The sequence below is a fragment of the Pelodiscus sinensis genome, chromosome 15 (genome assembly GCF_049634645.1).
Source record: "Pelodiscus sinensis isolate JC-2024 chromosome 15, ASM4963464v1, whole genome shotgun sequence".
Classification (NCBI taxonomy): Eukaryota; Metazoa; Chordata; order Testudines; family Trionychidae; genus Pelodiscus; species Pelodiscus sinensis.
Window position 1 is genome coordinate 1 of NC_134725.1, and position 27,470 is coordinate 27,470.

The 27,470-nt window shown below is 44.5% G+C and overlaps 1 protein-coding gene across 2 annotated transcripts; it reads left to right on the plus strand.

The window, feature by feature from the left end:
- The first annotated feature begins 72 nt into the window (after nt 1-72).
- On the plus strand, nt 73-27,264 carry LOC102450726 (eukaryotic translation initiation factor 4E transporter-like). Of its 2 annotated transcripts, XM_075897797.1 has the most exons (11): nt 81-2,040; nt 2,364-2,543; nt 5,696-5,919; nt 11,945-12,128; nt 12,635-12,714; nt 13,180-13,319; nt 19,082-19,166; nt 20,241-20,370; nt 24,710-25,027; nt 25,313-25,456; nt 26,430-27,264. In XM_075897797.1, exons 1-11 carry the CDS (start codon nt 1,899-1,901, stop codon nt 26,657-26,659), a joined length of 1,857 nt encoding a protein of 618 aa, XP_075753912.1. In that variant the 5' UTR covers nt 81-1,898; the 3' UTR covers nt 26,660-27,264. The 2 variants fall into 2 exon arrangements, with proteins under 2 accessions (XP_075753913.1, XP_075753912.1); XM_075897798.1 differs by lacking the exon at nt 24,710-25,027 and having other exon boundaries at nt 73-2,040.
- Nucleotides 27,265-27,470: the final 206 nt, after the last annotated feature.

Consider the following 27,470-nt stretch of genomic DNA (forward strand, 5'->3'; position numbering starts at 1 on the left):
CCTCTGGCAAAGAATTGAATTTTTTTTCTCCTCTTGGGCTGAATGAAATGCCAAGGAAACAGGACAGTGCTTGAGTTATGCAGTGAATGAGGTCGTCCCAGGCTGTGGGGCAGTAAAGCTTGCTTAGGATAAACGTGAGTCTTTGGAGTCTGAAGATTTTTGTGGAAAACTAATTTTTCCATCTGTCACAAACATGCATTAGTGAAAACTAGCTTGCAAAATGAAAGTGCTTTAGCTTTCATTTTTAAAATGATCTCTTGGCACATTTCACTGCTTCTGAACTACTTGTAACAGACACTGTAGAACTGTTGCCTGCACTGACACTAGTGTTAAAATTATTTGGCTGTTCAGCTTCTAGAAAGTCATTGACTCCCCCTGCCCAAGAATGAATAAACTCTACTGGTCTCTAGAGTAAAATAGCTCTTGCTTGTTTACTTCTGCATATGTAAAGAATATTTGACAGAACTCAAGGTGATTGTTTGTTTAACCAGCATGGTACACAGTACAAGGGGTTGGATAACTGTCCAAGATCATGTCAATATGCTCCTCCCCCGGCCCCCAATCTCCTGAAGAACCATTTCTAAATTTTACAATAAGCCCAAGTGAAGAAAGATCTTCTACTGCAACAGAAGATATATTTTTATGTGGGTCCTTCACTGCAGCTGACCCCTTATAACCTGAGTGCTCCATAATAGGTCATTGAACTGTGGAATCAAGTGTTAATGACTAACAGGGTAATCTTTCAACTAGTGACTGAGAAGATTACCCTTTGCCAGAAGATAAGAGCAATCAAATATTGATCTGTCCGCTGTTCTGGTACAGTGGCACTTGCAATAATGGCTTAATCAAAATTTCAGAATATCTACTATATTTGAGTCTGTTCAAGAACCTCCTTCTAAACCGTAAGAGGACTACCAAATTCGGTACAGTAAAACCTGTGTTATCTGGCATGCTTGGGGATTAGGGCGTTCCAGTTATCTGAGGGTTCCATCAACCTAGGAAAAACCAATGGACAATAATAGTAAAACTCAAATTTTTAATATTGTAGTGTGAGGCAGTTGGTGTCTCATTTCTATTTTGAGTTAAAGATTATTAGTACTACTTAAATAAAAAATTAAGCCAAGCATGGTAAACCAAGTCAGGCCTGTGCGCCTGAAGATGTGATAGTATTGTGGCTGGGAGCAATGCCGATTAACAGTGCCAGATGATAAAGGTTTCACTGTATATAGCTTTCTCTTGTAACTTTTAAAGCAAGGTAAGGGATTGGTTGTACCTGGAATGGGATTGAGTCTCATAATACAGAAAAAGAATCACTAGGCTACTGGTTATCTGGTAAGCATTTGCCTCTACTGGGTAACCTTTTACATCCCTAACACGCACCCTTTCCCTCCCCCATATGCCATGCCAGCTGGAGCTTCAGCAGCCATGGAGAGGCATTTCTCACATGGCCCCAAGCTGCTGGGGTGAGATGGCTGGGGCTAGTCCCTTCTCGCTGGGGCACCCTGTGTACTGAGCACACTCCTCCTCAGCCCTACCTCAGAGCAATGATTTTAAATGAAGCATCTATGCTTTTTTCCATTTTATTTTCTGAAAAACAAATTAAGGACCCAAGCAATGCTGGGTGAATCTTCTAGTAAAATATAAAACTGGCTTGTATCTTCTTTCTTCAAAATGATTGATATTTATACCAACACACTGCTTTCACAAATATGGCGCAATTTCTGCAGAAGAGAAATGGTAGCTTAAACCATTCCAGGCCCTATATTCTGGGAGTAACATCCGGTCAGTCGCAAAAGAATTTTTACAAGTTACACAGTCTCTCTTGTATATCAAACCCTTCCATTCTTTTCTGTTGACTTGTCTAAAACTTTTTTCTTCCTCCTCACCCCTGCCCCCCAATGATGCAGATGATAGAGGATGTGCTCGGGGAAGGTTCAGTGTCGGCTAGCAGGTTCAGTAGGTGGTTCTCTAATCCTAGTTCTGGAAGTCATTCTAGCAGCCTGCGATCCACACCACATGAAGAACTGGAGAGGCTAGCAGGTAAAATTCTCTTAACACTTATCTTTTTAATCTCCGTACTCATGTCTCCTATTTGCCTGTCCATTCTTTCAATGAACATGATAGTGTGGAAAAGTAATTCTTACCTTGAATTTTTCCAAAAGTATTTTGGAAGCATCTGGTGTATACAGCTCTGTAGTCACCTCTTAAAGAGTTCTCCTCACTTATTTCTTTTCATCTGATGTCAGGCAGGGGGCTCTAGTCATGGTTTTCAGTGAAGTATGAAGCTTGTTATCCAGTGTGTATTCATTGAGACATTTAGTTTGTAAACTGATGTGGCAGTGCTCCTGGTTTTGCTGTTTCAGGTCTAGAGCAAGCCATTCTCTCCCCTGGCCAGAACTCTGGAAGCTACTTTGCACCCATTCCATTGGAAGACCACTCTGAAAACAAAGTGGACATCCTCGAGATGCTGCAGAAAGCCAAAGTGGACTTAAAACCGCTCCTCTCAAGTCTTTCAGCCAACAAGGAGAAGCTTAGAGAGAGCAGTAAGTGCCTCTTCTGATATTGTGGCGTTCCTGTGATGCCAGATCAAGGCAGGAGGTTTTCCAGAACATCAACCCTTGATTACTGAGGTTCAGATGTAGGAAGTACTACAAGTTTACTTACACTTCAAAAACCCCACTGGCCCACAAATCTGTTATGTTGCTACTGTTGCTGACTCTTTCCTTCCATCATAATCCTAGGATGACGACAGCTGAATTTTCATCGTGAACGTGGTCATTAGCCTGTGCTGCTTTAATACATTAAGATTGTGTAAATGAGTCTCCCAGCTTCACTGTTCCTGGCATCTAGACTGGTCTTCGCACTACACAGTGGTAAAATGTCAGCAATCCTAAATTTACTTAATACTTAAACTCAAATTATGCAGCTCTTCCTGAAACTTGTACCACAAGAATTATATTTGCAAGTACCTGTATGCTGGATCAAAGTGATCATCCTGGAAGTCTCAATATTTATCTAAAATGGGATCAACAAGAGGTTTGCATGCATTAAGCTATTTTGGGCCCTTGTACACCCTTTTCAGGTGTACCTGGTAATATTTCCCATTAACCATTCAAACTGTTCTGGAAATGTTAGGTACAATCTAAAAGTTCACTTCAAAGAACTGTGGCTCAAACAGGCATTCCTGCGCTACTGGAGTTAGTTTTAACAAGTAGAGCTGCTACTGAAAGCAACACAAGACTATAAATGTTTGTTTCTTTTGTCTCCTCTCCCCCCCCCCCCCCCCCCCCCCCCCCCCAATAACTTATCATACTGTTAAACCATTTTGTAATGAAGGGAACTGATTCTATTCTGCTGGAGCCAATGTAACCTTTTCCGTATTCATTCTAGTAATGTATTCAGTGCCAATTTTAAGTGCATGCACACAGCTGCCCAATGAGCATGCAAATTGATACTGTTGCATGTGCATACACAAACTGAACGTAAGTTCATATACTATTGTGAAACTTGATGTCTACCTTACAAATCTTTCAGTCCATATTGGAAAGCGGGATGTATTGCCATCTAAACTTTAAATTCCTGTGTTGAGCAAAACTTTAAATACTGCTTTGATTTGAGTGGTGGAAATATGGCGAAACAGGGAATTCATCCAACCAAGTATTGCAAACATTTCTGACTAGCATCCTGTTTGTGGAGCAGCAAGTACCTGGTGAACATTGGAGCAAAGCTCTCCCCATTTTGGCTTAACTAAATATTTTTAGGTCTCAATCTCTACTCCGACTTCTACCTTTCCCAGAACAGCCTTCTAACGTTACATCAGGCCCGCACAACATGTGGCCCGCAGGGGCTCACTGTGTGGCCCCATCCAATCTGCCAGCCAAGCAGAGGAGTGGAGTGCTGCTGGGTAGGGGGAAGTGTTGCAATTCTCGCCGCCGGGCCGCCTGTGTGAGGAGGCGGGGTGCGAGCCAGAGGGCGGGATGCTGGCGTGATGTGGCATCGTGATGTCACGGCCGGTGACCGCCGAATTCAAAAAGTCTCTGGCAGCTCCACAAACTGGAAGGCAGAAGCCAGGTAGGGGAGGGGAAGGGGCTTGTGCTGAGGGGAGGGGGGCAGGTCAGGAGAAAGGGGTAGGCACCAAGGGACAGGGTGCAGGAGAGACAAATGCCAGGGGGCCAAGTGGAGACAATGAGGAAAAGGGGCAGGAGTGGAGGGGGGACAGGGTGATGCTGGGGGAGGAGAGGGTAAGGGCATTGGGAGCTGTATGTTGTGCAGGCCTGATTTAATTGAAAAATTCTTAATAAAGTATCCCCCTGCCCCCAACCTATCCTTGTGACTAGGGTTGCCAGGTGTCTGGTTTTCTACCGGACCATCCGGTATTTGCGCGTTCGGCCCAGTAAAAAAAATTCAGAAAATATTGGCCACGTGCAATGTCCGGTATCTTCTGAATTTCTGGCTGGGCACTGGACGGAAGCCTGGTGGAACCTCCTGTGGTTGTGTGCTGAAGCTGGGTGTTGCGGGGTTTTTTGTATGCCCGACACGCGTGGGGGGGGGGGGGGGGGGGGGTTGGTTTTTTGCTCGTGTGTTCGGTATTTCTTTGGGAGGGCATCTGACAACCCGACTTGTGGCCTGCAGCTGTTTTCTTTGGAGTAATATGGCCCTCGCCACTTTCCGAGTTGTGCAGGCCTGTGTTACATATTTATCACAGACCAAGGGTAAAGATCTCCCAATCATAGCACAGACTTTTGTGTTCACTTGAGTGTCAAAACTCTTGACCTGTTTGGTCCCCATTGATTGATTAAAATACTAATCAAGCACTTAGAGAAGTTACTGGGATTTTTTTCTCTATTGGCTAGTATCCCCTCAGCATTCAGTCTCTTTCCTCATGCCCTGTAGTGCGTGTCAGAATAGCATCCCTCCCCTGCCTTGTGGCCATATTTCCAGTAAGTCTCGCTTTCTCTAGACCACCATCTCCTACAAAACCCATTGGACATGGCTATTTTTCCTCCCTCCCTTATTCAAAGTACTCGCATGATTACACACAGATGTGAACATCTGACAACAAAGAATGGTATACAGAGAAAATAATAAACGGTGCTTGTTCCTTACTTTGTTGGTGCATATACAAATCTTTCCCATGATCCATAATAGCTTTAGTTTTCTTTGGGGAAACACACCCCATTGAGAGAACATGCCATTCAAATTCTAATGTGACTTTAGAAAAGTGTGTAGGCTTCCAGGTATGTATTCTCTTCAAACAATAGCCATTACTTCTGTAGTTGTAAAACTGGTTTTCTGAAGTACTTGAGAAGTACTAAATCATAACCTGTGCATGTGTAACTGTAGCAAATGACTTGAATTTACAAGAACCTAACTTATTTGACTGTACTTCCTGCTAAGCATGTACTGTCAAAGCTGCAGTAGGAAATGTCTTTGCTTCCTAAAATTCCAAGTCTCAAGAGCTAAAATCTTAATCTAAAATTTAGACTTGTGCCTAATGGTTCGTGGCTCGGCTATTTTTAGCCTGAATTAGAATATTGTAATGTAGCTCAAACGGTGATTTGAAACCAAAGTGACAGACAGAATTAGCTTCACATTCGTGGCACACCATTAAATCCCCCCACCCCTTCTAGGTACTGGTGCATATGCTTGTAAATTGAACACCTAGTTTAACTGTCTTCATCCCTCTATTTCTCAGCACATTCAGGAGTTGTACTTTCAGTGGAAGAAGTAGAAGCTGGGCTAAAAGGCCTGAAAATGGACCAGGAAGAGAGAATTACTATTCCGTTTATGGCAGAACAGATGGAGGCACTGAATGTAGCTGGCTCCAGACCACTCAAAGATGGAGATATGTCTGCATTTAATAAACTAGTCAGCAGTATGAAGGCAAGTGGAACTTTACCTTCACAACCCAAGCTCAATGTAAGTAACCAATTCCTGGTGTTGTTAAAATATAAATGGATCAATGACACAGCACTGAGTGAACTGGGAGCTTCTCAGCATGATTCTCATGATTTTTGTACCAGTCATTGGCTAAACATGACACATTGCGGGGCGGGGGGGGGAGATGGTAAATATACTGGCCCTGAGACTGATGTTGGTAATATTAAGATTATTTCTGGGGAGATGTTGGTAACAGGACTGCTTCCATTTAGGGGATAGCTAACCAGAAGTATATGTATGTTTTTTCCAGTTCAGCAGTTGGTAGCTTAGTCTGTAGCCAAACAGCTGCTAAAAGCTTCTGGTAGTTTAAACAGACTGTTTTAAAGCAGACACAGATGCTAGATTTCACAAAGTGGAGATGGGTCAGTCTGACCTGTAAGTTAATAGGCAACTTTCTTGCTGGATGAAAAGATGACCTCTCATGCTACACAAAAATTGGCCATTTTGGTTAGGGGAGAAGGCTTATCTCTGCACTTAATCTTAACATACCCCAGTGAAGGCAATGTATAGCTTTCTGTAGAAGATGTGCTGTGTGCAACAAATACATGTTAGTGATGTCCTAGAATGCTAGGTAATACTTGGTTTCTTGTTTTGTATTAGTGGGAGTGTTGGGCCAGTTTCCCGTGTGTGCGCACGCACATACCCCTTAGTAAGACTTCACAGGTCAACTCATGCCCTTCACTATTCCCGTCCAACCTCTAATTTTCAATGCTGACGCATATATGAAGGCAAAATTAACAGTGGGGTTTCAGGAGTGTAACTTCAAGCATGGATTTGGCCTGTAGAATTACTGCTGGGAGCCTCGTTTGATTTGTAGTCCGGCCATCTTGCTAAAATGGCAAAACGTGATAAACTTGCACAGTTAATCTTGAAGGTAGTGAGACATGCCCAACTCACTGTTCTTAGATGTTTCTCAAAAGAACCACACTAGTGAGTTAAAATTCAGCTGTCATCTAATCCAGTGCACTCTCCAATCTGCAAACACACACAAACTGATGTATCTGGAAGCTGTGGGGTTTATTACTTGTGGGTGTCTCTCAAGGCTTCTGGAACTAGGAAGTGTGTCTACAGAAGTGCAATAGAGCTCTCTTCTTCCCCCCCCCCCCCCCCCCCCCAATACTAAAATGCCAAAGTACACTCATTCAGTACTGGTCTCTCTCCTGGAATTGGACCCTTCTCTGAGACAAAGGATTGCACAAATTAAGAGGCAAGACTGAGTTGGCAGTTTTTCAAAGGGACATTATTAAGGCCCCAAAAGCAAACTATTCCGCTGCGTAGGAAAGATGGAAAATATGGCAAAAGACCGCCTTGGCTTAACCAGGAGATCTTGCATGATCTAAAAATAAACAAGTCCTATTAAAAAATGGAAACTAGGACAAATGACAAAGGATGAATATAGGCAAATAAAGGAATGCGGGGCAAGATTAGAAAGGCAAAGGCACAAAATGAGCTCACACTAGCTACAGACATAAAGGGAAACAAGATGATGTTCTATAAATATATTAGAAGCAAGAGGAAGACCAAGGACAGGGTAGGCCCACTGGTCAGTGAGGAGGGAGAAACAGTAACAGGAAACTTGGAAATGGCGGAGATGCTCAATGACTTCTTTGTTTTGGTCTTCACCGAGAAGTCGTCTGAAGGAATGCTTAACGTAGTGAATAGGGGGTAGGTTTAGAAGAAAATAAAGAACAAGTTAATCACTTAAAGTTAGATGTCTGCAAGTCACCAGGGCCTGATGAAATGCATCCTAGAATACTCAAGGAGCTGATAGCTAGAGGCTCAGATACCTCCTCTATCATCTTCAGAAAATCTTGGAAGAAAGGAGCGATTCCAGAAGACTGGAAAAGGGCAAATCTAGTGCCCATCTATAAAAAGGGAAATAAGCACAACCCAGGAAACTACAGACCAGTTAGTTTAACTTCTGTGCCAGGAAAGATAATGGAACAAGTACTTAAGGATATTCTCTGGAAACACCTAGAAGATAATAAGGTGATCGGGAACAGCCAGCATGGATTTGTAAACCAATCTGATAGCTTTCGTTGATAGGATAACGAGTCTTGTGGCTAAGGGAGAAGTGGTGGATGTGGTATACCTAGACTTCAGTAAGGCATTTGATACGGTCTCGTATGATACTCTTATCAATAAACTAGGCAAATACAATTTAATGGGGCTACTATAAGGTGGGTGCATAACTGGCTGGATAACCGTTCCCAGAGAGTAGTTCTCAACAGTTCACAATCCTGCTAGAAAGGTATAACAAGTGGGGTTCCGCAGGGCTCTGTTTTGGGAGTGGTTCTGTTCAATATCGTCATCAACAATTTAAATATCGGCATAGAGTACTCTTATTAAGTTTGCAGATGATGCCAAGCTGGGAGGGGTTGCAACCCCTTTGGAGGATAGGGTCATAATTCAAAATTATCTGGGCAAATTGGAGAAATGGTCTGAGGTAAACAGGATGAAGTTTAATAAGGACAAATGCAAAGTGCTCCACTTAGGAAGGAACAATCCGTTTCACACATACAGAACGGGAAGCGACTGTCTAGGAAGGAGTACGGCAGAAAGGGATCTAGGGGTTACTGTGGACCACAAGCTAAATGCATCAACAGTGTGACGCTGTTGCGAAAAAAAGGAAACCTGATTCTAGGATGCATTAACAGGTGTGTCGTGAGCAAGACATGAGAGGTCATTCTTCCGCTCTACTCTGTGCTGATTAGGCCTCAGTTGGGGTATGTCTGCACTACAATGTTAGTTCGAACTAACGGATGTTAGTTCGAACTAACATTCATAGCCGCTACACTAGCGCTCCACTAGTTCGAATTTGAATCGAACTAGCGGAGCGCTTAGTTCGAACTAGGAAACCTCATTTTAAGAGGATTAAGCCTAGTTCGAACTAGCTAGTTCGAATTAAGGGGTGTGTAGCCCCTTAATTCGAACTAGTGGGAGGCTAGCCCTCCCCAGGTTTCCCTGGTGGCCACTCTGGCCAACACCAGGGAAACTCTATGCCCCCCTCCCGGCCCCGGCCCCCTTAAAGGGGCACGGGCTGGCTACGGTGCCCGTGCCAGGTGCAAGCCTGCCAGCACCCAGCCAGCAGACCCTGCACCTGGCACGGCACAGAGCCACCCACCCGATGTCCCCCAGCCCACCCCCTCTTCCCGGGACCAGGCTGGCGGCTCCCGGGAGCTTGCCCTGGACCGCAAGAGGCGGGCACCTTCCTGGGCTAGTGCAGACATCGTGGACCCCGTCCACGATCTCCGCACTAGGCACAGGAAAGTGGCCGTCTAGGGCAGGAGAGCTGCCAGCCAGGCCACCCAGGAGCAGGTGTGCATGAAAATCAAGGGGGTCCACTGAGACCCCCAACCCTGAGCCCTAAGCTTACAATGGCCGTCCTGGGTCAGACCAAAGGTCCATCTAGCCGACAGCGGCCAACCCTAGGGACCCTGGAGGGGATGGACCGAAGACAGTGACCAAGCCATTTGTCTCGTGCCATCCCTCTCCAGCCTTCCACAAACTTTGGGCAGGGACACCACTCCTACCCCCTGGCTAAGACTACTCCATGGACCCAACCTCCATGACTTGATCTCACTTCCCTTTAAACTCTGTTCTAGTTGTAGCCTTCACAGCCTCCTGCAGCAAGGAGTTCCACAGGTTAACTATTTGCTTCGTGAAGAACAACAACTTTCTCTTACTAGTTTGAAGCCTGCTACCCATTCCTTTCCTTTGGTGTCCTCTAGTCCTTCTTTATGGGAACTCAGGAAGAACTTTTCTGTGTGCACCCTCTCCACCCAACCCCTGCTTTTAGAGACCTCTATCCTGTCCCCGCTCCATCTCCTCTTTTCTAAGCTGAACAGTCCCAGTCTCTGTAGCCTCTCTTCATCTGGGACCTGCTCCCAACCCCTGATCATGTTAGTTGCCCTCCCCTCTCCCAGCCTTTCTCTTCCCCTCTCCCACCTCCTTTTCCCAGTCTCCCCCAGTTTTGTTCAATAAAGACAGAGTCAATGTTGGAAGAAACGTTATCTTTATTTTGTACATCAATAAGAAGGGGGGCTAGGGAAGGGTAAGTGGAAGGAGGTGAGGGAGGAATGGGGTACGAGCCCCTGATGGGGAGGACTGGGCTGGCTCTGCGGGCTTCTGGGGGTGGAAGCTCTCCTGCAGCCCCCCGATTGCCCCCTCTCCCCAGATGGCAGCCTGCGGCAAGTGCAGCCGGGCTGATGGCCGAGTGCTGTGATGTGCCCAGTGTGGGTACTCCGGGCAATCCAAGCCAGGACTGCTTTGCAAGCGGGGCACCCCTTAGAACTGTCTGTCCGGGGTGGGGGTCGGGACCCTTTAAGCGCAGTCCTCGGCTAGCCTGAGACAGCATCTCCACGCTCTAAGTCCTCCTCTGATGCCCTGCCGGCACTGCTTCCGGCCATCCTGAAGCCCTGTTCAGGGTCCACTCAATGTGGACTTGCTAGTTCGAATTAGCAAAACGCTAATTCGAACTAGTTTTTAGTTCTAGACGCGTTAGTTCGAATTAGCTTAGTTCAAATTAACTAATTCGAACTAAGTTAGTTCGAACTAGCACTGTAGTGTAGACATACCCTTGGTGTATTGTGTCCAGTTCTGGACACCATTTCAAGAAAGATGTGGAGAAATTGGAGAAGGTTCAGAGAAGAGCAACAAGAATGATTAAAGGTCTAGAGAACATGACCTATGAGGGAAGACTGAAAGAATTGGGCTTGTTTAGTTTGCAAAAGAGAAGATTGAGGGGGGACATGATAGTGGTTTTTCAGGTATCTAAAATGGTGTCACGAGGAGGGAGAAAAATTGTTCTTCCTGGCCTCTGGGGATAGAACAAGAAGCAATGGGGCTTAAACTGCAGCAAGGGAGGTTTAGGTTGGACATTAGGAAAAAGTTCCTAACTGTCAGGGTGGTCAAACACTGGAATAAATTGCCCAGGGAGGTTGTGGAATCCCCATCTCTAGAGATATTTAAGAGCAGGTTAGATAAATATCTATCAGGGATGGTCTAGACCCATAAGGGCAGGGGACTGGACTCTAGGACCTCTGGAGGTCCCTTCCAGTCCTAGTGTTCTATGATTCTAAAACTTGTGTGGTAATTGTAGAGAAAGGAGGGCTCTTCCATGTACTAGTTTATTAAACCCTTTGCTGGCAGTTATCCAGGAATATAATCTTGTGTAGTTACAAAGTTTAACCTCTGTCTAAGCAATCTTTATTTAACTTTTAAAATTCAATGAAGTAGTTGACATTTTTAGCTGTCTTCATGCAGTTTTAGCAGATGGAAGCTAGTAAAGTCTTCACTGAGAGCACTCAATGATACAGTTGAGAATCTGTTTGGAACAGAGAACTACAATCATCTGTCTTTTTAACTTGGCCCCCATCTGAGCTGGTTAGCTAGCAGTGCTTATCAGAAGATTTAATTACAATTTCATAATGTATTGGTGGGATAAGAAAGTGGTTGTACTGTTAATGAAGTAGGTACAGGATGAACCTTTAAAATCCAGGACTATTTGGTCCGGCGACATCCGTGGCCCAGCAGGATCACGGGTATTGTTGGACTGGAGAGCCCTGGCTGGCCAGGTTCAGAAGTGTAGCCCGTGGAGGGCACAGGTCAGGGCTAGCAGCAAGGAGCGCAGTCCCAGCCAGGCACAGTGGAGGGCTGGAGGTTGCAGCAGGCAGCCAGGAACGCAGAGCCTACAGCTGGGTAGGGAGCCTAGTACTCCGGAAAAAAATTAGGTCGGGTTCTTTCGAAAAAGGGGTCTTTTTCCAAAAGAACCCCATCTAGACTGCGCTTTCCCTTTCGAAAAGCCATTTTTTGAAAGCGCTTGGATGCGAATATGTAAATGAAGCGTGGGATATGTAGTTTATACATAGCCTAAGTGTGTACACTAAGCGTTGGTCAAACTGTAGCATGTCTAGCTATTACCTGACATATGTACTACTGTCTGCAGATTGTATGAAGATTACAATACAGTTAATATTTGACAGCTGTTACTTTTTCCTCCAAGGAGCTGCTTGGTCCACTCATTGCCAGACCTACTTCATCAAATGTTCTTAGTGGCTTGATAGGTGGCTTGGAACCTGCATCATCTTTGCTGAGCCAAAGAGCACCGTCCCCTTTGATTTCACAGGTGTTTCCAACTCAGGCTGCTTCTGCAGACTACCTCCATCATAGGATCCCCTCGCCAATTGGTAAGCGAGACTGCTTCTAACATGCAGAACTTATAGGGAAGAGACTTTTTTTTCCCCACTTTGACCTTTCAATTTTAAAACTGAATTCAGAGAAGGACTTTGGACAGCATTATCTAACACTTAATGGATGACCACCTCCAGGGCCATTTGTCTTCCCCTGCCTCTTCAAACAATCTGCTGACACTAAAGTTTGAAAATCCAAACTGACCAAGTTGGGCCTTGTTAGTACTTGCATATTAAGGACTAATTTTACTTCATAGCATTGTGGTCTACAGTTTAAACAAGAAAATCCTCTCAGGCACTGGCTGGCACTCTGTATTGCAAAATAAGAGGATAGCTTGCTTACCAGCTTGCACAGATCTGTAAAAGCAAGAGTGGTGTTGAGGTGCTTCAAAAGAAACCCCACCTAGCCACCTTTGAAATCAAGGAAAGGAACTGTGGGAGGAGCTAAAGTTGTCAAAGAATAAATACCAGTTCTAAAATTTTTAGATGTTGTCGTCCTGTAGGTTTTGGACCAAGTTCTCAGCAATTGCTCCATGATCCGTTTCAGGGGATGCAGAAGTCAATAGGCCCAGTTGCTGCACAGGTTAGATTTGGTGATTACTGAAACTTAAATATTAATGAGCACCTTTTTTACCCATTTCTTGTATAACCTGGGGTTTGAATGGTGGGATGCTAATTCCTATTTAATGGTTACATATAGATGCTATTTCAGTTGATTAAATCACTAGTTTTGATGAAGCATGCTATTCAGCACATCACTCTTGGGAGGAAGATGCACCTGCCATCATTTCTAGTCCTAGAACACGGTTGCTGTGCTAAGTGGCATTTTGCAGCAGTGCATTGAGATGAATTGGACACTAACTCAGTGGTGCAAATTTAACTCTTTCAGATGAGCTTGTTTAAATGTCTGCCACACCTGTTGACTGTAGTGGTGAATACTCATGACTGTTTCAAATATTTGAATTCCCCTTCATGGAATAATGCAAGATCTGGGATTAAAAAAGAGTTCACTGAGATTCTAATGCTGTCTCCTCTTTCTTGATTTCAGATGAGTCCACTGGGGATGCAGCAAGCGGCTTTAGAGGGATTAGCTCTACCACATGACTTAGCCATCCGGGCAGCGAACTTCTACCAACCAGACTTTGTCAAACTACAAATGGACAAAAGCAGAGGTGGCTTTAGGAACAGGTGAAATTCTAGAAACTTGCTGGACTGGAAAACCCTTAATTGTGTACAGTAGTGCAATGTTTCTCAACCAGTGGTACGAGTACCCTTAGGGGTACTTCAGAGAAGTCTGCGGGGTACATCAACACAACTGAAAACTGAACTTGTTTTAAGTTGTACAGTGTGTTTATTTGTACTTCTACACCCAAAAATTTAATTGCCCGCCCAGCTACGATTAAGTTGTTTAAACAAATGTGTTGCAACGGTTGAAAAATGTAGGTACTGGGGGTACTTTATAAAAAAAAAGTTGAGTGCATGCTTTTCAGTGGAGCCCATAGCTCATTACCATTCCTCAATAAGGGTACATCTAGACTACACGTGTCTTTCGAAAGAGATCGTCTAGACAGCCACAACTTTTTTGAAAGCGCACCCAGGCACTCCGGATGCTCTTTCGAAAAATCCCTGTTCGCGGTCAATGTCTTTTTTTCGAGAAAGCTTTTTCAAAAAAAGGCGTTCTTCCTCGTAAAATGAGGTTTACTGCTGTCGACTTCTGGACCTGGGTCTCTGGTACCAGGTCTGCGGTGCTCCTTGTTGGGGCCAACCTCTGTAGGGGCTGGAACCGGTTTGCAGTGGGAGGTGTGAATTCAGGCGGGCAATCCCTCGCACTTTACAGCAGTATGAGTGGTAAGAAGGACTTTGTAGGGACCCTTTCACCTGGGTTCCAGGGCAGTCTTTTGCTGGTGAATCTTCACACAAACCCAGTCTCCTGGTTGTAGTTTATGGCACGGCTCAGTTGGGACCTCCTGGAAGGCGTCCTTAACCTGTGAATGATAAGACTTGTACACACCTCATAAGTTCCTGACAATACTTGACTATGCTTCCTTTAACAAGTGTGGCATCAGCCAGGTTAATTTCTGGGCTGCTTAACAGTCTCATAGGTCAGCCACGTGCAATTTCATGTGGACTGAGTCCAGTTTTCTGATTAGGAGTGGCTCTCATGCTCATTAGGGCAATTAGGAGTGCTTCTACCCATGTTAAGTCAGAGTTCTCGCATTTCAGCAAGTTTGTTCTCTAAAATCCTGTTTCATCTTTCTACTGCTTCTGTGCTCTCCGGGTGTCATGCACAGTGCAGTGCTTGTCTGGTAGAGTAGTACTTTGCCAGTTTTTGAACAATTTGTCCAGTAAAGTGTGTACCTTTCACTGGAGATCACAAGGGGTATTCCCCATGATGGGATGTAATGATTTAGAAGTTTCTTTGCCACTGTGATGGCATCAGCTTTTCTGCAGAGATAAGCTTCTACTCATCTCAAAAACAAGCAAACATTAACCAGCACATTATTTAAAAGATTGACATTTAGGCAATTGAATAAAGTCCATTTGTAAATTCAGAAATGGTCCCAAAGGCGGAGGTCTGGTTGCCGGAACTGTCTTTACAGGTTTACCCACGTTATGGGCTTGGGAGACAGGGCAAGCCAGACAGTAATCTTTGGCTGCTTGGGAGAATTTGGGAGCAAACTTTTTTTCTTTTTTTTTTTTTTTAAGGATTGCTACCATCTCCCCCTTTGCCAACGTGTGACAATCCAGGGAGCACAGGGGCAAGGTGAGGTAGCAAGACCACTGGGGCAACAATGTGGCCATCAGAGCTGCACCACAAGTGGTCTGGGTGCAAGGTGCACCCCGCCAGTCTCCACTCCTGCTTTTCTGATTCTGGGGCTTGGTCTCTCAGGAGGGCCAGTTCTGAAATAGACGGCAAAGGAGCTGGTGATGGTAGGAGAGAAGGGAAAAACAGCAGGTAGAGGAGCAGATTTCACTACATTCAGACAGTACAAACTGCATAGCAGCTAAAACTCCACTAGAATTATAAAAGCAAAAAAAGCACAAAGTTAAGATTATTCAAGGGACTTAAATTATTCTTTCATTAAAACAACAATATTGTACACACAACAGTGTTTGAAATACATATATCACAATCAACACACACAACAAATCTGGACAGAACACAAACTTATGTCATGACACAACCATGGTGGGTTTTTTTTTTTCTTCCGTTAATTTTCAGCCGATATTAGCGCTTTCTGATCTGAAAGACAAAAACATTTCTATCCACATTGGAGTGGTGCATTATATTTTAGAACACTGTTTCTTTATAGATTTTTGCTACTTTTGATCAGACTGCTGTTACCCAATGGTATGCTTTTATTTTGAACACCAGCTTCAGAGGGTTTGAGTAAATTACTTCATTGTTGAATTAAGTTAAAGGTGGCATGCCTCAGTTTCCCTCTTGAACTGCAGACCAGGCTTTTTTTTTTTTTTTTTTTTTTACTGCTACAGAAACTTTCTTAGAACAAGATGCTTGTTAGTTACTATTCCAGCAAGCAAAAAGGTTTTCTTTTCCTGAAAAGAATCACATGCAATGTTACAGGCTTACTTACAAGGGACAGTGCCCCCCCTCCCCCTCCCCTTCCAGAACAGACAGACAGTTTGCAGACACACACAACCTTGGATCTGAAAGCAAGCCAAAAGTGCTATCAACTCAGCCTTGAACAGAAACACCGTGAAGTTTCTGGGCTTGGATTTTTAAAACAATAATTAGTTTCCTTGGAAGAGACCTTAAGGTGCAGGTTTTACAAATTTACAATGTATAGATTCTATTCTTTTATGCGGTTAACCAATTAAGTTTCAGTAGAATTCCTTACTTTCCCTTTAATAGATTTAACAAAGTGTCTGTAGCCAAATATTTAACTTGGTTGTTTCTTTGCTTAGATGATTAAAAGAGGCTGCAAGAAACAAGGAGTCATTTCTTAAAGCAGGTTGTTGTGTGTGGTTCTCCTCCCCCCCCCCCCCCCCCCCCTTTAGGATTTGGAGGAACACTTTCCTTAAACTGTTAAACTTATTTTAAACTTGGTGTTTTGCTTTGGATTGGGCAAGTTTGTTACAGGAGCCCGTGTTTTCAAAGGGAAGAGCTAATTCCTTTCAGTTATTTTTCATGTTTCCTCTCTATCTGTATATGCGTTATATAGAGGGGTGATGTTGTGCCAAATTCCTCCCCCCCCCACCATACGTATATCTTGGTTGATACAGGTGTGCCAACTGAGATTCCCCCCCCCCCTTCTTGTGCATTATTTTGGCACAGAGGCGCTGCAGCAACTTTTAAGTTACATATCTTACTGCAGGGAGGATTTTTGCTTTTCTGAGCTTCACTTTATCCCTCAGGGCTTTAATTTTTTCCTCTTTTCCAATTTGTTAAATGCTTACAGGTCCTTGGACCATTATGCACATACATGTAGTACACAGGGGTGCCTTTCGGCAGAGTGGGGAGTGTTTAGACTAACCCCCACCTAAGCTAACTTTACACACTCCAAAGAAAGAGTCTGCCGGGTCTAGAGTGTCAGACCTTAGCAGCTCATGAAATAAGGGGGGGAGTCACTCCCTCTCATATCCACTGAGTCTCAAGGTTCAGCTGACACCCCCCCCCCCCCCCCGGCGTTCAGAGCTCCCTCGTGGGAGAGCCCTGGTGCAGCTGGGATCAGCTCAAGTCTCAGACCTATGCAGCGGCATTCATTCTTCACTCATTACATTCATACTCATTTTTCTCTCTCACTTTTTTTTTACAAAATTTTTTTCTCCTTTTTCACATTTTTCCTACAGTTTCCACATTTAGATGCATCTTTCTTTGTCCAATTCTCATGGGTGTTTCTATTAAGTGGTGCTGCCCTAAGACATCCGGCACTTAATGTCAGACTTCATTAGGATCCTATACCAGAAGGCTTTTATCATAAAGGCACTGGAATTCCTATACACTGACCTACCTCCATTTTCTGCGCGCACTTAAAAGATTCTGTAAGACACCGAACCAAAAGTCCGCCTGCTTACACTATTCTCTTCTGCGAGTCACCAAATTAAGAATTCGCCTGCTCGCACTGATTTCCCCCCCCCCCCCCCTTTTTGGTTGCGAGGCACTGGACTCAAAGTCCACCTGGCTCGCAGGGGTTTCCGGCACCTGCCCCAGCCCGGCAGAACACCACGTCCTGGCGCCTGGAGACAGCCTGGCGGAATGGGGAAATACTATGGCCTGGGGTTAGCCTCAGAGGTCAGTACTACGTCCACAAATAACAGAGAGAGACAACAAAGCTTTCCCACAGTTCCGTGTGCTGAGAGAGTGTAATGGCACCACACCAGCTTTTAGCGTCCGAACACAGAGGGTCCAGCGCATGGCTGCCTCACTAGAGACACCGGTGTGCCCTTTTGGAACTGTGACACATAAGACAGGCCTAATAGACAAAGACAGACAGACAAAACGTTAGCCGCTCCACAAAATTGAATTCTGTAGCTCCCCTTACCCCAATGGCCGGCCGTCACTCCAAATCCAAAGCCCTCACCAGGAGATTTCGTAACAGGTATCCCCTTACCTTCTATTGAGCACTCTGAGAGGTTTGGAAGTGGAGTGCTGGTCCGTCCATATGGGCAAGCGGCGTGTTAGGAATCTCGGTGGGACCTCCAAATTGTTGAAGCAAAAAAACACTCCTCTCTGTTTAGGCAGCTAACAAACAGCTTTATTAATTAATAAAGCACAGCATGAGCCAAACATGGTCCCAGCAGAGCATGGCATCCAATTACAGAAATCCTCAAACTTGGAAAAGCAAAGCCTTATCAACAAGATGGCGGACAGGTACAAGGGAGTACATCTCCTGTCCCAACCAGCCCAATTAACACATACCAATAGCCCATTCTGTAGGCCTCTTCTCACGGGGTGATAGTTTACTCTGGTCTATGCGCTTGAGAGAGAAGCTAAAATGGTTTCTGTTTTACAAGATGGCTTCTAGCTAAATATGAAAATGGTTTCTACAGCTTCTACACTGTCTTGTCACAAACCAGTTCTACAAGCCAGATCCACAGGGAAGCGTTGGAATTAGCATGTGAATTGAATTTGCGGATGAACTCTAATGGACTCAATTGTGATGAAAGTTGGTTGGTAATGTCCCAACCAACAGCCATTGAAGGTGCAAACAGCTTTGTGTAGACTCCCATGTCAGGAAGGATACTATCTATTGACTTTGGGTAGCTAAAACGAAGCAGATAAGAATCAGTCTTCAGATACTTACTGATTCCCTCTAGCTCTCTTGTCTCCAACCCCCCTTCCTTCCCACCCCCATTTATTTTGGGTCTGCACATCCTAAACTCATAATTCCGGTCATCTGAAGAAGTGGGCTGTGCCCATGAAAGCTTGTACCATCTATGTGTTTTGTTAGTCTATAAAGTGCTACCAGACCATTTTTTTTCTGTAACAGACTAACTCAGCTACCCCCTGAAGCTTCCTTTAAGAATAGTCTCTCAAGATGAGTGCTTTGCTACAATTAGAATAAAACTAAGAATGAGAAGCCAAAACTAGAACTACCAGAAGATGCATGGAACGTTAAGCTTATTCTGAAGCTAATAGTGAGACGGTTATTAAAATCTTCTTATAAACACCAAGACTACTTGATAGAAAATTGAATCTACAGTCCTCCTTTCACCACAAGTGAAAATAGTGACAGGAAAAATCCACTGTACAGGTTTCTTTCTTGAACAGCTCAATAACTAGTTCATTGTTTTTGTTTGAAGCAGGAAGTGATTAGTATTGAAATTCCAGTGTGATCTCTAAAGGGTGAACTTTAGAAATACTGCATCAATACCAAAAGTAGCAACTGCCCAGGTATATCCTAAATTTGTACCGGTTTTTAGCTTGAAAAGCAGGATTACTAAAACACCAATTCTGCCTTGGCCTCTTAATATTTGTCTATTTATAGGCAGCAGCAAGTGACTAAGTCTCCTGCACCAGGCCACAGAGGGAATGTATCTTCTCCAGCTCCTGCTGCCTCCATCACTAGCATGGTCAGTACTTGCATCAGTGTTAACATAGCATTTTCTTAATAGGAAGAGAGCTTTAACTTTAAAGCAGCATACTAATTACCATTCTTGAAATACCTTGTTGTAAACAACTTAAGGTACGATTAATGCAGCTTGAATAACTACTTAGGACAAAATATTAACCTGTCACATCAAATGGCCGTATAAAATATGGTAATTTTAAAAGACAGTGGAGCATGTTCTCGGTGGAGGCCATGTTCAAAGGATCCCACCTGTGGGCTGCGTGTTGAGCCCTGCGTAAACCCAAACTGCCCCGTGTGGCTCAACACGCAGCCCACTACAGTATAGTAAAGTCCTCTTGATATAAGGACAGTCATTTCCTAGCTGGTCTACAAGGCACTTGTGGTGGCCCATGGCAAGAACTCTGGCCACCGCATTGTTGCTCTTTAAAGTTATTGCATCAAACTTAAATACACCTTCCGAATGACTAGATCCACGTAAGCAAGTGTTTATAGCTGCAACAAAGATGTCGAGTCCCTTTTGGAAGGGAAGCATGTTTCCATGCAAATCTAAGGGCCTGTGTACTTCAGGAGTTCTTCTGTAGTCACTGAAGGTGGATTAGAGCTAAGCTTGGAATAAGACTCCTGTTACCACATGGAGTTAATCAGGAATAGCTACTGTGCTTTAACTTCATAATCTGAATTGCCTCAAGTGCTGACAAATCCTTAAGTGAACGTAGAGCCTTGGTTCTAATAATCTCTGGGCTGTTTTTACAAAGTAAACCCATGTACTTCTGCAAACCTTGGGTAAAATGAGATTTACGAGAAAAAGTAAAAGCAGGAAATAAGCCAGGAATAGTGGAGATGGCCAAACAGAATTGGAGTTGAGTTCCCTTCATGTCTAATGTAGTTGAAACACTTATTTGAAAGGTATATGCTATGACTACTAGTGATCATCTGCTACTGGGATACAGTATGGCCTTGTGCAGGGTTGCAAGAAGAGCCTGATTCTGTATTTGCAAACTTGACAGATATAATGCTTAATACCTTATGCTAGCTGTTCTTGGTATTCTTGGCTCACTATCAGTTATTTTCACAGCTCTCGCCTTCCTTTACTCCCACCTCAGTGATTCGCAAGATGTATGAAAGCAAAGAAAAAAATGAGGAGCCAGTGTATGGGAAAGTGAAATCCAGTGACAGTAAAGATGAAGGTCAAAGGACAAATGAAGGTACTGTAATGGCTTCTTTCTTGAAGAAAAAATCACCAATCCACAACTTGGATTCTAGCTTTGTGGATTCCTACTCCTTAGCACTGTTAGAAGGCCAGATGTGAATTTAAGACATTCCTAACCTCCATGACAGTGTTATGAAAGGTGTACTTCAAAAATTTCCTATAATTCTTAATAAAGTAGTTTGCTTCTTCCAGAGCAAAATTCCACTGCTATTGAGTTCTGAATTCACTTTTCCTTAAGATCAGGTGGTCTTGGATATGGTGTTATAATGGTGTCAGTGACAGAACAGCTACTTTCAAGTTCACCTGAAAATCTAAATGCTGCAGATGGCAGAGACTTGCAAACAGGGTTCTTTAGCCTCTATTAACACTACCATTAGAACAGGGTAGTTCTGTTCAATAGGAATAATGTGTATTTTACCATGTTAGACACTTACCTTTTTTGAGTTGAATTCTTGGGGCTCAGGTGCAGTCTAGAACTCAAGACCTCTCTTAAATGACTGCTCTTCCAGTTGAGGTCTGTCCCCCCCAGCAAGGTGACAGCCTACTGAATGAGATGGCCAGAACAGAAGTTACATGTTCAAAATAGCAATTTAACACAATTAAAACAGCATGCCAGAAGGAATTGCAAAATATACTGTGAAGATTCTGTGACTGTATTTGACTAGTCATTAAAGAAATGATTTTTCCTCTGATAGTCACTTGAACTGACTAAATATAGCATCACAAAAGATGGTACTCACTTTCACAGTGATACAGTAGTAGATTTTTTTTTTTTTGACACCTCAGCTACACCTTGTAATGTGTGGTTGCAGAACCAGCTACAAATGCAGTGGACGATTGAGGGGTGAAGGGGGTTGTAATGGTATTGAGACAAATAGAATAACTAATGTGACAGGGTCAGGCTAGAGAGCTACAGGACAATGATAGAAGGAAAATATATTAGCCCTAGATTAAATAGTTTACCCTGGGAACAGGGATCTAACAAAGGCTAATTCAGATCCAGCAGGAATTTGCCAAATCCATCAGGGCAATCAAACCAATTAAACACCTGGAGCCAATTAGGTTTCCAGAGTCAAGTGAGTCAGACTAATCAGAACACCTAGGGCAAATGTACCAGTTGAGAGGTTGAAAAAGGGCTCCCCTTCTGTTAGCTGACTGATCAAGCAGCTGAGGATAGAAGGTGCTGTGGAGGGTCTGGGAGGAGCAAGTGCAAGTAGGTATCAGGAAGAAGTACTTGCAGTAAGGAAGGTGCTGGGGAGGGCCATGGGGAAGTAGCCCAGCTGCATGGACTGCTATGATCCCTTGATACTGAACATTGGAGGCAGCAGATATTGCAGGGTCCTTGGGCTGGAACGCAGTGTAGAGGGTGGACCCGAGTCTCCCCCCATGCTGACTCCCAATTTCAGCACCAGAGGATGACACACTTCCTTTTTAGTAAAGGGGTTTGTCCTGCCCTGAATTGCTTGGAGGAGCCACAGAGACTGAACTCTATAGTCTTCCCTTTATACCCGTGCTGGCCAATGATGAATGGCTCAACAAACGGCAAGCTGGTGCCCTAGAGCTGTGGTTCTCAACTGGTGGTCCACAGGAACGTTGTCCAAAGTCACACAGCGTGAGCAGGCGCCGCTGTTGGGCTGTCTTACGCTGTGTTCACAAGCATGCGGCGTGTCATCCATAGCGTCACCTAGGACGCAACCGCGTTGTGTTGCCAGTAACTTCCGTCTGAGGTTTTGAGCGTCAGTGTAGCTGCCGCCATCATGCTGAGCGGTTGCTGTGTGATTTGTCCTGTGCTACATGTGCTGTTTTACAGGTGTGGTGTAGTTTGTTTATAATGGCAATGACAGGAAGAAATGTCAAGCACAAGTATTCAGAGGAGTACATCAAATTTGGCTTCGCTTGTTAAGAAAAAAGGCGTGGATTTGCCACAATGTGGTGTTTGTTTCAAAGTCTTGGGGAATGACTCAATGAAGCTGGCTAAGCTGAAACTCCATCTCCGTGTCACCCCAACTTGTTGCAAAAGGATGAAGATTATTTTGAGCGGCGGTTATCAGGTCTGAAACGACAGCGCCTCGACTCAAGTGCATTCTACAATAAGACAAGCAATGCAGTACACGCTTCCTACATTGTTGCATACCAAGTTGCACAGGCCAAGAAGCCTCATACCATTGTGCTCCCCTGTGCAAAAGAGATGGTGCGGCTTGTTCTTGGCAAGGAAGCTGAATGATCTAGCTGTCTCTAACGACACAGTATTGAGACTGATAAATGAGATCTCTCAGAACATCAGTGAACAAGTTGTGGTGAAATAAAGAAGTCTCCATTGTTTGCCATACAATTGGATGAATCGACTCACGTCGCATTGTGCTCTCACTATTGATGTTTGCACGATACATGGTTGAGGGAGACTTCAAAGACGAGCTTGTTGGGGTGTGGGGGGGGTGTGTGTGTTTTTTTTTTTTTTTGTTAGACTCTTGATACCACCACAAAGGCTCAGGATGTGATGGAAATTGTTAACAAATTTCTTTGAAGTACGTGGTCTGGATTGGGTAAATCTTGTGGGTGTCACCACTGATGGTGCACCTGCCATGCTGGGCTCAAGATCGGGCTTCCAAATGCTGGTTGAAACAGCACGCTCCAATGGTAACCGAAGTTCATTGCTTCATTCATAGGGAAGCTTTGGTGTCAAAAACCAAAATGTTCGTTGTCTGCGCTTTTTTTTTTTTTTTTTTATCATCATGTCTCTAAAAGGAGGTGGTCCACGAAAATTTTTTGATTGGCCTGGTGGTCCATGGACTGAAACAAGTTGAGAACCACTGCCCTAGAGGGAGCTTCTGTGAGCCTCTGAGGCAAGTAATCCACCTGAAAACACAGGACCTGCTCAGGTGGGAGTTTCACACAAGGTACAACATCTAACCCTCACGCATCACATTTTAGAATCTAATGTGCCTTACTGTATCTTATTCCAGATGGTTAATCCATCCATTGATTAACTTCACTACAAAATTGAGCTCAGGTCTCAAGTAATCCTTGAATCGCCACCTTAAAACTCACATGAGTATACACTGGAGGAGTAGGTCTTAGAAGTTGCTGCAATGGAAGAGTATACTCTGTTGGGGAGGAGACACCCCTCTTAATATCTGGAAAGCATGATTCTCTCTCCACCTTCAGTGAACATGGCATCCTAAGTTGATACGGCCCTTGGTTACCAAGATATGCAGGAATATCCTCCAGTGTAACCACTTCTATTTCTCTGTGCACATGCATTGTTGCCCCTTCATTTCTACTTGTTAAGTTACATTTTTTGTGGAAGTTGGCTTAATAGATAATGACAAGCTTGCGTTTGCCTGTAAATTTTTTTCATCTTTGGGAAAGAATTGATGATCCTGTGCATTCTTTCTTTCCTTCTAACTCTGGAAATACAGGCTCGACCTCTGGAAATACAGGCTCGACCTCCCTGGTCTGGCACCCAATGAGGGGATTTGCCAGACCAAGGGAAGTCGCCTGCTGCCGGCCCACCACCCTGCTGCCAGCTCCACTTCATGCCCTGGCCAATCACCCTGGTGCCATGGCCCTCCCAGTCAGGCTGCTGCCAGCCCCGCTGAATAGAGCTCCAAGCTGCTGGCCCTTGTGATGTCTGACTCATGGCCACCGGGGCACTCTGGCCCAGGAACATCCATGGTCTGCTGGACCAGAGTCCCAGTTTAGGGAGGTGCAGTTTGTGTTCAGTGTGGTTGTGGGTGCCTTCAGCCTCCTAAGAGGCTACGGATTTAGTGCTAGAAAGTAAGGACTGCCTCTAATTTTGCATGTGACTTTTAATTCCAGTCGTTTGTAAGACTAGAGGTCTATCCAAGAATACGAACTTAATTGTCTTGCTTGTATCAGTTTATAAATAGTAACTAGTCTACTGCTAGAGGAGCATGCCTGGAAATCCACTTAAGACTGCCTGCAATTCTGGAGCTAAAAGGGCATGGTTCTATGTTCATAGAGCTATTCTGAAGAACTTGGGTTTGAGGGAATATTGCTGTACTGAACTAGATTTTCAGATGAGACCTTGATAAGCTATACAAGAATGTTAACATGATCTTTTCAATAAAGCTGAAACAGTGGATTCTTTAATTCAAGAATATGGACTCCTTTGTCATTAGTGCTTGAGCAATCAAAGGAAAGCTGAAGAAACCAGATGAGGGACGTGGTTAGACATCTGACTAATCAGACTTTTGTACATCTTCCAGACTAGCTTTAGCAAATATTACACCTAGCTTTAAGAGACTTCTGCCTCTTTGTACACTGCACAACTAGAAATCCAGTTTAATGGTCCCATTTCAATTTGACTGCAGATAGCTTGGTGAAGACTGCAGATCAAGATACTTCACCTGCTGTAGGTACCAAACTATCTGCATTGCAACGCTCTGCATGTTCTACACCACTTTCTCAGCCAAACCATTGTACCAAAGAACAAGACTACAGACCTAAATCAACTGGCAGAGACGCTCCTGCAACAGCCTCCCCTGTACCAGGGGCTCCCTTCCTCTGTCCTGTTCACCAGGTACCCCATGTACCAGTTGTACGACCTGCTCATCAACTGCATCCAGGACTGGTCCAGTGGATGCTGGCACAGGGAGTACATCCACAACATCTTCCACTGCTGCAAGCAGGTAATGCTCTTGTACCACTTAACTGCTAGGTGACATTTCAAAGTAACTTATTTGTAGCCTCATCAGAAGCACTGATGGCTTTATGTAATGCTAGGTACAGACTAAGACCTGTGGTGATGGGGAAAATAACTTATTTGTGGCAATTACAAATTCCTTTCAGAAGGCTGACAATCTCTCAAACCAGCTAAACAAGTGTGCCTTACCAATAAAGAGCCTTAATTATATTTCTGACTCCTTAATGAGCCTCCCCCAACTTTGTCTAATCAATAGGTATGATTTCTCTAGGAATGGACTTGTCTCTCGTACAGGGGATATCTACTCCCATCCTTGGCCAGCCTTTTTATCCAACAGCCAGCCATCACCTCTTAAACCCACGCTTGGGAACACCTCTGCAGCTGGCAATGATACAACAGCACCTACAGCGATCAGGTAGGTTAAACAGTATACCTCAAGGTAATCATGGCCTTCTAGAACAGACTAATCTGCACCATAGGAACTCTTTCATACTGGTCTCAGGCCCACTCATTGGCGGGGGAGGGTGCGGGGGGCAGCAGTGATTTGCTGTGGTGGCTTGAGCCCTGGGCCTTTCAAATGACTGCGGGAGTGCTGGGCTGCACATGTCCCCTGCCGCCTCCTTAGCACTGCCTGGCAATGCTCCAGGCAGCACTGAGGGCAGCTGGCCCTTAGCCCTGCCCATTCCAGGAGCAGAGAGCTGAGTGTGCCTACCTGCCCCCCCCCCCCCCCCCCCAGCCCCACACACCTTGCCCAGGGGCCCATGGAGGCTGTTGGCTCCCCTGACTAGTCTGTGTTCAATTAATGAACATGGCTAACTGAAGGTACTTGGTGTCTCTGCTATAGGGAAAACTTTTCAAAGCTATCTACGCTCTCCCCTGAAGCCTAGGTCTCATGGATTAGTTTCCTAGATAGGTTCAGACTTTCAAAGCTTCCTTTCCACTTAACTGTAGCATGATTATACTCCCCCTCTATCATGGGGTGATGGTTTCTCGCCTCTGTCTGCTGGTGGGAGTGAATTTTATGCCGTGGTACAGTTAGTGCTTATACCACCTACTCAAGCTGAGCAGCTGCTTTACCTTTTCCCTTATCGGGGGGGGGGGCGTGCTCTGGTAACCCACAACTTTAAAACACTCTAGTCAATCTTTGTGAGCATGAGGGAACAACATGCAGATCTCATCTAAAAGATGGAGATCAATGTACTACTTGAAGTCAACAAATGCATGTTGAAACTACTGTGCAACAGCAGTTATTAATCTAGAAAAACACTGAACCCCATAGTAGCTTGTTTGCCCTGTCCATTTTCCATATTGATTGTGCATTCACAAGTCCTCTTGAGATGTGAAAAAGGTTTCCTGGCTCTAACTTTTCTGTTCCTACCTCCTAATAGTTCTCCACTCTCCAGCCTCTGGAGCACAGGGACCTGCTGTTGGTGTTCAGAATGTGGCATCTCGGACTGGGCTGCCTCATGTATCCTCACAGCTTGACCATTGCACCAACCAGAGAAGTGATTCACCTATTGGCCTTGCAAAATGGTTTGGCTCAGATGTTTTGCAACAGACCCTTCCTTCCATGCCATCCAAAGTAATCAGTGTAGATGAACTGGAATATCGGCAGTGACTTCTAGGAGAGTGGGTAGCTCTTTGTTTAGATTGGAACGAGTCCTGATAGTATGTTGTACTTCACCTGTTTGTTTTGGGGCTTTAATATTCTGTGCAGAACTTTTCAAGAGACTAAAGCACATGGCACCTGTCCTGGTCTCCATGGCTTCTTATGGCTTGGAACCATGAAGCCTGAAGACATGTGGGTGCAATACAAAGCCAATTTAATCCTGGAAATCTCTATTTTTGTGTTTGTAAAATATGTGAATGAAGGGTTATCCTTTTGTGTAGAGGGAGTAGCTAAGGGCTCCTCCTGCAGAAAATATACAAACATTGTGTATATACCTTTTTTTGTACAGATGTACATAAGATTAGCTGATAAGTTGAGCTTTAGTTGTACCTATGGTTTGGATCTCTTCATTGTTTATGTGGGACTTCTGTTTAATCTTAAAGTTGCAGATGTGAAGTGTGAGAGTGAACAAGATAAAGCTGATTTACCTCTTGATATCTTTCACATCTCCCTCTCCGAGCATATTTCTCCTTGTCTTATGTAATGTGTAGGTTCAGTGTAGCTGAACCTTGAAGTAAAAGCCTACAACTTGCTCCTTGTACAACATCTGATTCATTGTGTTTTTCCATCAAAGTAGGTGTGATGGGACCCTGGGTTCTGAATGGGCGGAGCACCCGGTGCCCCGCCCTTTGCAGCTGCTGGGGGAAGCGCTCCGTGGCGATGGCGCCACGGGGGGAGACAGAGTCTGGAGGCAGCTGAGCGCATGGCTCCCTGCGCTACACACGGGTGCTCCGGGGCCAGCAGGGACCGGGAGGAGGCC